This window comes from Anopheles nili, chromosome 3, assembly GCF_943737925.1.
Source record: "Anopheles nili chromosome 3, idAnoNiliSN_F5_01, whole genome shotgun sequence".
Lineage (NCBI taxonomy): Eukaryota > Metazoa > Arthropoda > Insecta > Diptera > Culicidae > Anopheles > Anopheles nili.
In genome coordinates, this window is record NC_071292.1 from 37,136,861 (window position 1) to 37,149,271 (window position 12,411).

The 12,411-nt window shown below is 38.8% G+C and overlaps 3 protein-coding genes across 3 annotated transcripts; 1 reads left to right on the forward strand and 2 right to left on the reverse strand.

The window, feature by feature from the left end:
• Window positions 1-626: 626 nt before the first annotated feature.
• Window positions 627-4,781, reverse strand: LOC128723000 (coatomer subunit alpha). Its single transcript, XM_053816703.1, has 2 exons — window positions 4,702-4,781; window positions 627-4,633 (listed from the first exon to the last, which is right to left on the reverse strand). The coding sequence occupies exons 1-2, from the start codon at window positions 4,779-4,781 to the stop codon at window positions 1,018-1,020; spliced, it is 3,696 nt and encodes a 1,231-aa protein (XP_053672678.1). The 3' UTR covers window positions 627-1,017.
• Window positions 4,782-5,429: 648 nt separating this feature from the next.
• On the forward strand, window positions 5,430-6,432 carry LOC128723011 (60S ribosomal protein L23). The gene is made up of 3 exons (XM_053816713.1): window positions 5,430-5,505; window positions 5,754-5,965; window positions 6,071-6,432. The coding sequence occupies exons 1-3, from the start codon at window positions 5,493-5,495 to the stop codon at window positions 6,266-6,268; spliced, it is 423 nt and encodes a 140-aa protein (XP_053672688.1). The 5' UTR covers window positions 5,430-5,492; the 3' UTR covers window positions 6,269-6,432.
• Window positions 6,433-7,567: 1,135 nt separating this feature from the next.
• On the reverse strand, window positions 7,568-8,850 carry LOC128723008 (proteasome subunit alpha type-1). The gene is made up of 2 exons (XM_053816710.1): window positions 8,809-8,850; window positions 7,568-8,661 (listed from the first exon to the last, which is right to left on the reverse strand). Exons 1-2 carry the CDS (start codon window positions 8,809-8,811, stop codon window positions 7,834-7,836), a joined length of 831 nt encoding a protein of 276 aa, XP_053672685.1. The 5' UTR covers window positions 8,812-8,850; the 3' UTR covers window positions 7,568-7,833.
• Between the last annotated feature and the right edge of the window lie 3,561 nt (window positions 8,851-12,411).

A 12,411-nucleotide genomic window follows, 5' to 3' on the forward strand; every position in this document is an offset into this window, starting at 1 on the left:
CCAAATATACAAAATAACCATAGGCAAAACATTTCTACTAGATCTTACTGACAGTGTTATCGATCCATTTTAACGAGACTGTCGATGAAGACGAATGTTTCCTCTGTCACTGAGGTCAAGACATAGGTTGTGTCAAGACATAGGTAAAATGTGTATCGCGAGACGGAACTGTCGTAAAATAAAGGTCGACAGCTCAAATGTTTTGGCATTTGACACAATATATTTTTCGCAATAAATTTTTTGTTACAATGGCAAAGAATAGATACCAGATTTTTTGCGAGTGGCTTCACCAATAATGTGATCAATATCGTACGCGGTTGCGGTACTATGCATTCCATGAATATATATAGCTTCCTTTCCGATATTACCTTAGATTGGATAAAAACTGACCCAAAAGATATGCGGATAAAAGATATGACTAACTAAAAAGCGCTGTATTATTTCGAGTATAATTGATAAAAAATCATAATTCATAAAATTAGTTTGAAGTTCAATACAAAACGAAATGTTTTTAGTACATGCACCCGAAATTTCACAACTTTATAATTCTAAAATCTCAATAAAATAAAACAAATATCTCAATCAAATTTAAACTTATATATATTTAGCGATATTATATGACTTTGTAATGGATAGACAACAAAATGTTGATAATATTATTTGAATGATTTAATATATCTCAATAAAATAACTGAAAATACGCCTTTCACGAATACATCACTTGAACAGTTAGTGTATTTTTTTATTTTTAGGTTTTGCATATCAACACACAGCTTTTACAAACCGTTCAATATTAACTCCCAATATGTGATGGTCTAGCGTTCTGCTTAAAATCGTAAAGATCGGAATGATTGAGGATTTTCCTCAATGAGTGACCTACATTATAAAATTTTATCATATGCCTTGTATTGTGTTCAAAACCACTTCGAACCGTATTTGTTTATCGTTTTGAATACAAAATGGATAACCGCAAATAATAATCTAATCGTGTATCACCACAACGAAAATCTTCTAGCATTACTTGAATTGTGACGTGCTAATGCGCAAACCTATCACGTCCTTACCAACTTCGGCTACTTGGCAAACGACACACGTCACACCTTTGTACGGAGGCTGGTATGAAGCAGAGCATAAGGAGCATTTTTCTTCTGATTTTCCACGGTAAATCGGTTTATATGTAACTGCACAGAGTGTGAAAGGATTGTGCTCGTCGTATAACAATGAATGCTCGTCGGTTTCATTCATTTCACACGCTTGTAATATTTTTCGAGCCTGCTGTGCAACTTCAGGTCGTGGTCCAAGCTCCAGCAAACGTCGAGCAAATGATGCCGCCGTTTTGTAATTCTTTAGCTTAAAGAAAAGATTCAGGGCCGTGCGAAGAGTTAAAATTTGATGGACTGGCTGTAAATTTACGTGGGTAAAATATGCAGCCAGTTCACATATACGCTTTTGCTCCTCTAAAGTATTCTTTGGAAGTGTTTTTCGAACTGTTTCCATCTGTAGCCCTACAACGTACTCCCGGCATATAGTTAAAAGCTGTTGAGCTTCAGCGATTTCTTGTCTCGTTTCCACGACCAACAGGGGTATGCAGAGTATGATGTTTTGGAGTTTCTCGATTGCTTCCACAAATTTGCCAGTCGTTGTTAATTGGTAGCAAGATTGCAAATTTTGAACAAGATCGTTCAGCTTGAAGGCAAGTGTAGGATGACAATTTTTAGGATTCACTTCCTTCCAATTACGGTTGGGATGAGCAGAAAGCGAAGAAACATGGGGAAAGCTGCTATATGATGTTTTTGACGCTATGTACGATTCCATAAAAAGGACCTTGTACGGCACAAAATTTACTACACCAACCTGATCGTTGAGTAAACGGCAAGCCGAATCGTAGGACCCCGCACGTACGTGATCAGCTGCCAGCTGCGAATTGAGTGTCCAAAAATGAGAGAGGGGATGTCCTTTTGGAGGAGCAGAGAAGAAGTTTTTGTTTCCGGTGGCATTTGAAGATGAAATTTTGGAAATCAATTCTTCGGGCAATTCCAAATCGTCGTCGCCCACATCCCATCCAGCTCCCTCGCCTGCTTCACCCGTCTTAACCTCATTTTCCTCCTTCGCGTCCTCATACCGATCACCATCTTGTAAATCATCATCAACGCCCCATCCATCCTCTTCTTCAGCAGCTTCGGACACCATTTCGGTGGGAGCTAATGCCTGATGTACCGTGGTAGCCCCGCGAGACATCATGGTTCCTTCGAAAAATCCTTTGGAAACGGTCAGCAAAGGCCAATTACTTTCAGCCTGTTGGATTGGAACCGGCGGTCGGAGAAACTTCGCATCTTCGCTTACTTGTGGTAAGTCTTTGCCTTCCGCGGAAAATTCCTCCGCCATTTGGTCTGCTTCCTCCACAAGGCCATGTGTCTTGGCGGTCAAATATGCCAAAGAGGTTTGCTTACAATTTTTCAATATGGAAACACGTTCCCTAACATCACCAAGCAGCAAAGCACCTTGATACTGTGCAGAGACGTCCTTGCGAATTTCAGCAATCTTGTTCATTTTCTTCAATTTATCTAAATTACCAGTTATCAGATACAGGAACGAAAGTTTATCGAAATTCTTCGTACGCTGATAACACATCTCTACCACCTGATGGTTTCCTTGCATTAGCGCACTCTGAGCCAGCCGCTCCCAGCACTGTTTGTCGTCCATTGCTCTTGCTGCTTCCAATGCCACCTCTATGTTTCCGCACTCTAACGCTAATCCGAAACGCGTTTTCTCGTCCTTTACGAAATGCAATGCCACCTCAGGGTAACCTTTCTGCTGCAAATATGCAATAATACTCTGACCCACCAGTCGAGCATTGCGCACCATGTGTAGTACCTCCTCGTACTTTCGGTTGATCAATGCAAGCTTAAACTTGTACTCGGTGGTATCGATCGTTAGCAAACGCGTACGGCATTCGCGATCCAGACAAAACACTTGGCTATTTTTCACGCGTGTAATATAGATTGGAAGATCAAGCGTACGGATTATGCCATGGTCACCATTTATGATCGCGTATTTTATGTGGTTTGAAGTAGTGTATATGAACACACCCGATTCATCCCATGCGCCCGATTTGATCCTTGCGCTTTCATGAATGGAGCAGAGTAAATCTAAACGTCTGTTGCAAATGTTTAGCGTGTGCTTTGCCAACAGCGCCACATGGCTCATATCAGTAGACCACACGACATACTTGCACTTGGCAATTTTCACCTGAGCCAATGAGCGTAGTTGCTGCACATCGAACAGGGTTACATGTTCGGGTTCACGCAAAAGTAACATGCCGGTGCCAGCGTAGAATATCTCATCACAAACTGGTGTTTGAATCTTCTTAGTTACTTCGTTTTTGAAATTCTTTATTACCAGTTGATTGGCACGATCTAGCACGGCGAATCGATTACGTGCTACCCAAACAGCTGTTACACCAGAAGACCGTTTGCTATCCGTCTCTTTGTTTTGCGAACCGCTATCCTTCTGTGGAATACTATACAGGTCGTATGTACTATTTTCCAGATTAGACGTCCGAGTGCACAGCAGCACAGCATTTAGTGCAGGATTGTACGACATACTGTAGACGGGGGTTTTACCTCCACCTCGAATCGTCATCACAACAGAATCGGTGTTTGTGTTGAAATCGAGCTCTCGAAGAAAACGTTCTTTAACATAGTACAAACAATTTCCGTACACCGCGTATGCCGGACGTTCACGCTCGAGCTTGAACACTATCGTTCCCGAATCATGGCCTGCCGCGAACAAATTCAAATTTGGATGCGCTGCCAAAATCCAGAAACGCTCATTTTCACGACGGAATGTATGAATGCACTGTCGTTTAGTCATATCCCAGACACGAATGCTGCGATCTTCACTGTTTGATATGATCAAGTCAGCCCTGGGATGGAACAAAACGCAAGATACGTTGTAGTAGTGTCCGCGGCATGTATCTACCTCCCAGGCTTTGTACTCGTTCATGCGCCATAGTTTTACTTGTCGATCATCGGCACCTGACACAATCAACGGTAACGAAGGGTGGAAACTGGCCCAGTTAACTCCACGGTCGTGTCCTTCTAATACATGCTTCACTACGGCGTCGGCTTGGCCAAAAAGATCCGTTGCACCTGGATTTTTCAGATGGTCGTCTAGTCCTGTCGGACCGGGAGCTACGTTTTTCTTACGCAGGCCGGAAATGTCCCAGATGCGAACGGTTTGATCTAACGATGCCGATACAATAATGTCCTCATCACTTGGATGGAACTGAGCGCACATTACGTAGTGGTTGTGACCGGTTAGCACACAAATGCATGACCGAGACTGCCAATTCCAGATACGAATGGTTTGATCATCCGATGCACTCAAAATCCAAGGGTACTCGTGATGAAACACGGTAGTCCGTACGTAATCTAAGTGTCCCAACAGCGTAAAAATACAACGACGCTGTTTGTAGTTCCAAACCTTGATCTTAAAATCATCGCCGCCGGAAACGAAGAGAGGCTGCTGGTTATGAAAAGCAATTCCGCGTACTGGACCATCATGCTCGTCGAACTTTTCAATCAGTGTGCTTATGCGATAATCCCACAGTTGAATAACGCCGCTATGTAAACTGTAAATATCAAACCAATAATGCTTTATGTTATAGTATCTGCTTACTTTGCTAGTTATGAGACATACCTAGCTAGAATCCATGGACGTTTTGGGTGGAAAGAGAGACCTTTTACACGGGCCGATTTAGTTTCAAAGTTGGTCAACATTTTGTCTCCTTGCTAATAATATAATGTTGACGCCGCTGCACTGTTTCTACTTCCTATGTAGCTATTTTTGCTCAACCACACGCACTTCTCACACTTCAGCCAGAATATCGAATACGGTGGAGCTTAGTTTTTATCAATAAATTTCTCCAGCAAAATAAATGACACGTCAAAGAAATTCTGTCAATCAATAGAAACGAACTAAGGTAAACAGAACATAGATATGCTGAATTTATTTATCACTCAAGCTTCGTATTGTATCTTTTCTTTCTCTGTTCAGACGGTGATTCTATAATTTTTCAAACGATGTTGACTACAGTTTTAGAAATTGATGACGGCATTATATACTAATCGTTTGAGTATTTTATGGATTCTAGTTGTAGCAATGAGGAATCATGTTCATTTAAAAAAATTTAAAACTAATTTTACCTACAGAGTATGAAAAAAATCTTGAATTTTCAAAAATTTGTTGATGACTATTTCCAGTAATATGAAATATTATTCTTTTATATTAAATTCACAATCCCAAAACATACAACTTCCAACAAAAATGACCTCATCTTCGATAAAATTACAAACTAGAATATTTTCTTGAAAAGCTGTCATTTTTGTCAACGGAAGTTCAGTACTTGTCAGCTCGCGCTGTCACGCGTTCTTTTTCCGGCATCTCAACTAGTGTAAGGGACACACTTGATTTTGCTGCGAATTTAAACAATGTCTAAGAGAGGTAATTTGTTGTTCCGGGCCTCCTATGATTTTTCCGAAACTGCCGCAGTTTAGAGCAGCTTCTTGTAATGTACCGAGAATAGTGAAATCAACGTTCAATTCATGCCACCAGTGCATGTTTTGTCTTGGCAGTTGTTTGCTGCTACTACTGACAAGCATTGTTGGTTGATCTATCGCATTGTTGTGGCCGTCGAAATTAGTGGGAATGTAGTACGTATTTTGTACTGATTCAACAAATTCGTTTTGCAGGACGTGGAGGATCCGCGGGAGGAAAATTCCGCATCTCACTCGGTCTGCCTGTTGGCGCCGTCATCAACTGCGCCGATAATACGGGTGCTAAGAACCTGTATGTCATCGCTGTCCATGGAATTCGTGGTCGGTTGAACCGTTTGCCAGCGGCTGGTGTCGGTGATATGTTCGTTGCCACGGTCAAGAAGGGAAAGCCTGAATTGCGAAAAAAGGTATGTTGTTGATGTGGAACGACTCTATTTCGGTGATATGCCCTGTGTTATTGAAATTGTAATAGTATCTACATAAAGCTAATGACGATCTTCGTTTTTCTGTAGGTTATGCCGGCAGTCGTGATTCGGCAGCGTAAACCATTCCGCAGGCGAGATGGTGTATTTCTTTACTTTGAGGACAATGCCGGAGTGATAGTAAACAATAAGGGTGAAATGAAAGGCTCCGCTATCACTGGTCCTGTAGCAAAGGAATGTGCAGATTTGTGGCCTCGTATCGCTTCCAACGCCGGTTCGATAGCTTAGGCAAGCTAAGTGGTGAATAAATTCGCTAAACAAAATCAGCGTGAAGAGTGCCGAATAGTTTGTTTCTATGCGTCGATCGAACATCAAAAGATGCCCGGTGATTGAAGTACCACCCATTCATGAACCGCAAAAGCAAATATAAAACAGATTGGTTCTCAACCCAGTTTGCTGCGTGTTTATTTTTATTGGGTGTGTAGAAAAAATAAACATGTTTGAATCGTGGGTGGAAATGAGATAATGGACGGTAAGGATGAAACCGAAATGATGGAGTTGACATAGCTATTTCAGGTAGTTCGTGCTGCTTTGTGTTGAACTATAAACGTGATTCATTCATTCTTGTGGAGAGTTTGTATAAAGAAAATTAAACTCAATATCTGGATTTAAACGGATGTTCCATCAAACGGATACACTACATACCAAATCTCCCCAAAACCGGCTCATTGTATTCGGAGTTGAATGTTGTTAATTTTTATTGTCCGTCGGAGGCGTTTGGAATTAAAATCGAATTTTAAAGAAGTTTGACTTTTTTTAGCTAGCCTGCTCAATTAAAAAGAATGGCCTTGCTATTCATGCTTAACATAGTCTACGTTAATTTGAATAGTAAATATGATTTTTTTCATTTTATACTTGTATGCTCACACATGCTATCATATATGTTTCATAGAATATAGTGCTAACACTAATATTTGAATGGAGATAGAAAATTAATGATCGAAAGCGCCAGATCATCAGTCAGTATTTCATTTGTTTCATAGAATCAATCGGGTTACAATTCTAATAGATAAATGCGATTAACATTCTGCTTTCATTTTTGTGTTTTGCTATTGAGTATCAACGTTTTTGGTTTTTAAATTAAATACAGTTCATCATTGCAATGCGGTAATTAAGTACATCACTGTATTTTTCTTCCTGTTTCATATAATAAAATCAGCTGTCAAGCGATGGCACCATTCAAAACAAACTAATGTTGGAGTGCCGGGTATTTAGGACATATGACCTATTCGGTTCTGCCAGTCCTGTAAATAACTAAATTTACTACAGGAGGGCCTAAAAACTGTACTCTTGTATCATACCGCAATCAAACATTGACATATATAATACTATAATCGATCGAAAGCATATAGTGAAACTGTTATTTGGCACAATTGCTACCTTGCATTTAGGGTTTTATTGCATGAAACCTCTTTTGATACCCGATCGAAAAGTGAACCCGACTGTCCCATCCAGAGACCAAAATTAGTTCATAACATATTTCTGCGTTATCAAAGCTACGATATAAAACTAAACAATACATGGTTTTTTTGTGTTTTTTATTGAAAATACAATTCGAAACCAACTCCATTGCCTGCATTATTATTATTATATTCACCTTTTATTTTGGTGTAGAAAATTGATTCCGGGTGGGAGTTCGAATCACAGCAACTCAGCTGGAAATCAAACTCCCACCCTGAAATTTTCGAACTGTATTCCCTCGAAACCCAAAGTTAAGTTGTATTCATAACGATATGATTGAAACAGCAAGCGTAGCGCTATATACAACTCTTTTAGTTTCGTAGGTGAATCCTCTATGTTTCCATCGCTACAACTGGAATCGGATCCGCTGGTACGTTTGGGGGTTGATCATCACCATCGTCACGGGGTGGTTGAGTGCCGGAAGATGCTTCTGCTGCTGCACCACCACGGCGCACGATGTTGCTTAGATACTTATCGTTCTCTTGCTCTTCCAGGACATGGAAATTTTCTCCCTTGCCAACGATAGCAATCGAAATATTTTTATTGTTAAGTTCGACTTCGTTCGGCAACGTGTCCTGCAGGGCCTGAACCCCGTGGCGGATGAGCTCGTCCTTCGTGCAATCCCCGAAGGTATTCAAATGCTTCTCCAGATACGTACGAGCGCTCTGGGAGCGCGATCCAATCGACATAGCTTTACAGTCGAAGAAATTGGCACTGGGACACGTTTGGTAAATATGCGGTCCCTGATCATCGTAACCAATCACCAGTAACCCAACACCGTATGGGCGACGATCATAGCGCTGCGTACATACTTGCATCTTGTTGCCTAGGTTACTGATCAAACGACCTACCGGGTAATACGCATCGTACGCATATTTGTAATTCAGGCATTCCTGTCGCAGATAACGGCTCAGAATCCTAGCGTCTGCAGTAATTCCAGCAAAAGACAATCCCAGATGATCGTCAATGGAAATTATTTTCTTCTGGTGAGACGAGAGTTCAGAGGATGCGCGCTTCAGTGCAATGAGCACGGCACAATCCTTATTTTTTAATCCCACTGTCGCAGAACCAAGCTTTACAGCTTCCATGGCATATTCAACTTGGTGAAGACGTCCCTGCGGACTCCACACGGTCACATCGCTATCGTATTGGTTGCGGAACTGGGAATGATAGAAATCATGACAATCATTAGCGGTGGTTTTCCGGAAAAAAGATTTAAGAAGGGGAATATTGAAATAATTGTTTTAATGACAATGCCAATGATTTTTAGTTTACACATAAAATTCATCAACTAGATGTTTACGTACCATGGCTTCTTCGAAAGATTTGCTGCTTTATTTCACTCAACAGTCTTCTTGTTATTTTTACTATGTCAATCGATATCAAGCGATCTTTACAGATATATGTTAAGTCCTTTTACTTATTCTATCTTTGTTGATGATTGGGAAAAACTGATTTCAGTAAGTGGGTTTAGATTCGCTTTAACACAAAAATGCAAAATCACCTCGTAAAAAGCCGACAGTAACAATCGGCGTAATGACACAATAAACGTCAGATATGACAGATTAGATGTTTTTTTTTTCTTTTTTGTCATCTGGTACGTTATTACGTTCAAATTTATTTTGATTTTATTTATTTCTGTGCCATGCGGTATGCACAATATATTGAATACGGGTACTATATACGTTAAACAAAATAAAAATAAATTTCTAAAAATGCGTGAAGTAAAAGACGATTTGACAAGAAACTGTCATGAGATTATTGTTAGCTAATTCTTTGCTATGGTCAGGTGAGAGGTTCATTTCCGTGCATATTTAAGAGTTTTTCTCAAACTTGGTTTTCGTAAATTAAATGGTTATAATAAATTGCTACAACCAATCAATTTACGAAAAAATAGAGAAAAAAACAACAAGATATACAAAAAAACACTCAATAAAGAAAGTTCTCTACCTCTAGCCTTTAATTTCAACGCTTCGGTTTGAAGCCCGCTATCGCACGTTTTTCAACAACTTTTTTTAACATCTCAGCTATTGTTTTAGTCGCAATTACTCTAAAATTCGGAATTTATAATTTTGCATAGTTAAGAATATGAGCAAAAACCATGATGTAACAACGATAGAAATGAAATAGGAACGAATTTTAATTCTGCTCTATCGATCCCTCAATACATAAATACGGTATTGATTTCACGATTTTAAAGGTTCCTGATTTCAAGACTATGCGAACTAGACCTACAAGCTACGATCGCCGTTCCCTGGTGTGTGCCGTAATCAGTATGTCGCCAGTATTACTACTTTATTTTTATTGCTGCCAGTGAAAGTATCTTTCGTTGCTTTCCGGACGCAACCTCCTGCCTAAATCGTGTAACGATTTCAGAAACGGCCAGCTCTAAGCAACTTTTTTTTACCAACGTCGGGATTCGCAGTAAACAGGTACTGCTCCTGCTTCATTTCGGATTGTATCGTGTTGGGCATTCCGTGGTTGTTTGCACGTTAGGTTACGTCAGAAGTAGATTATTTTTCAAAACAGCACTGAGAAATGTTCCACAGATTTGTAAGTAGTCATTTTTAGGTACTATAAAAATAACCAAACACATACACCAAACACTACATTTTATCTCTTCATTTTATTCAATACTGCTGTTTTGTTAAAAAATATTATTGTAACCATTGAATACAAAAGCTCAATACGAGTGAAACGGTAGCGCAAATAAATCTGCAATTGAAATCATAAAGAACATTCTGCTCTATCTTATCTAATTTCAAAGCATGATGAAATGTGTAAATCTTATCGTCTTTTCTTTTTGGTTACTTGCTGTAAATGGAATATTATTGCACAATTATGTATTGCCATACCATTAGAAAAATAATAATTTAACATTATTATAGGCTTAAATAGAGGTAAATATTCTTAGTACCATTAACGCTAAGATAACAAAGAAAACCTTCGGCAGTTTGACAATTATTCAGCAATTTCAGCCTCAACATAATTGATCAACGATGATAGTCTTAACACCACATCGACATCTTGAACTATTGGCCGAACCAAACTCTACGGATGTGAAGGAAAAAAAGAAACATAGATAATAACCAAACAAATAGATGATTGAGAAGTTTAGCTGAAAACTATTGGCCCTGGTTTCTTAATATGACTTATTTGGAACAGGTCTCATCTATATTTGCATAATAGCATTGTTCGAAGATTAAATACAACGCGCTTAATTTGGGTGCTTTCCTGAGTTTTTATTATTATCGAAATGGCTACCGACATTCCTAATTGATATCTATTAATACAAATACTAGCCTATCGCTCTGCTGGCATAATACAAATGATGGTTTCAGAAAAAATTTACGCTAATTTACACCAGTTTATTAGGAAATAGGCCAGAACTGATGTTGGGCATCCCGGAGCGGTTCAAGTGGCATTTAATATTGTATTCAACATGGTTAGAGTATACATTGCTTATTGGATTTTGGAGGAGATATTTGAAGATTTTAGACTTTTTTCGTTGCATTATTGTTCGTTATGAGATGTGCTGTTAACTATTAACCGGGAATTGTGAATTACAATACACAGCGGCTTAGGCCTTGGGCATTGATAAGTTGTATATTTTATGGCGATTATTTTACATTGAGCAATAAACAAATCGCAGCTGTAATGATTAAGAATCATCTTAATCATTCCTAATTTCTAGTTGGATCTTTTGATTAAAGCCATTTCGGACATTGGATATTTCTCTTACGCAATAGAGCTTGCATTTCTACTCTCATTTTCATAATGCTAATCCACATCTACACACACGCAATTTACTGGCTAGGTGGTTGAATAATCTAAAAGATAAATTGTTACAGCACACACATTCACACACAACCGCATGTATCACTTTCATTCCGTTCCTTCCGTTTGCACGGTGAAACCGTTTCCATCTCTTCAATTGGCAGTGTTTTTCTAATGTAGGTCTAACACTTAGCTTTTTATGCAAGCGTGAGAGGGTAATAATAGTATGGTAATTTTATCGTTTCCTTCAAAACATACTAGTGCCATCCAAAGAAATTAACGCATAGAGACCAGTGGCTTCGTCACAAATGTGTCTCGTTTGATAGCTATGCTACAGAAATGTGTGAAAATGGAATGTGTCGGACTTTTACTGTTTCAACTCACATGTTCAGATGGAAATTGTGTGGCAATTTTATCACGAGGCTATTCCCCATTTAAATTGTACCACGATCATCGCATACTAAACGACACAGTTCCTTGCGTTTAATGGTCAACCACATTTCTATTCCAAACGAAAGATTTGCAGTCATGGAAATAGGCTAAATCCTTTCTAGTAAGGTTTAGCCACAGCCCGTTGAAAGGTTATCTAACTAATGCTTATATTTTTCGAAACTCTTTTATTATCTGATACGTTACGCATGAATGTCGTTAGCACGAACATGAACATGGTTTGAAAGTGTTGCTTTTTCATTACAAGCATATAATTATGGGCGAAATTTTAGAATTGGTGTATGGATCTGCTAACTTACTCTATTAATTACTTACTCAGTTATTTATTTGAAGTGGATTACCTACTTACTTATTTAATCGGTTATCAATTTCGCTTAAGTCATGACTTTCATTTTTAACTTTTTCCGTTATTTATCTCGAATGGTGCTTTCATATCAAAATGAAAATGGCACAATGGTAATCTAAGTTCATGAGCCTGTTGAAACTAATTTTACAGCCTTGAAACAGACTGTCAGTGTCGTGTCGTAATTAAATGTATAATGCGAGTTCTTTCAACTATTATCCGAAATTGTTAGACGGGTAATAGATATATACATATAATGAAATCATTTAAACTGGTTGTATTTAAATTTTAATGATTGGAATAAAGTAGGTCGTAAAGAAGAATGCATAACCAGTTCTAT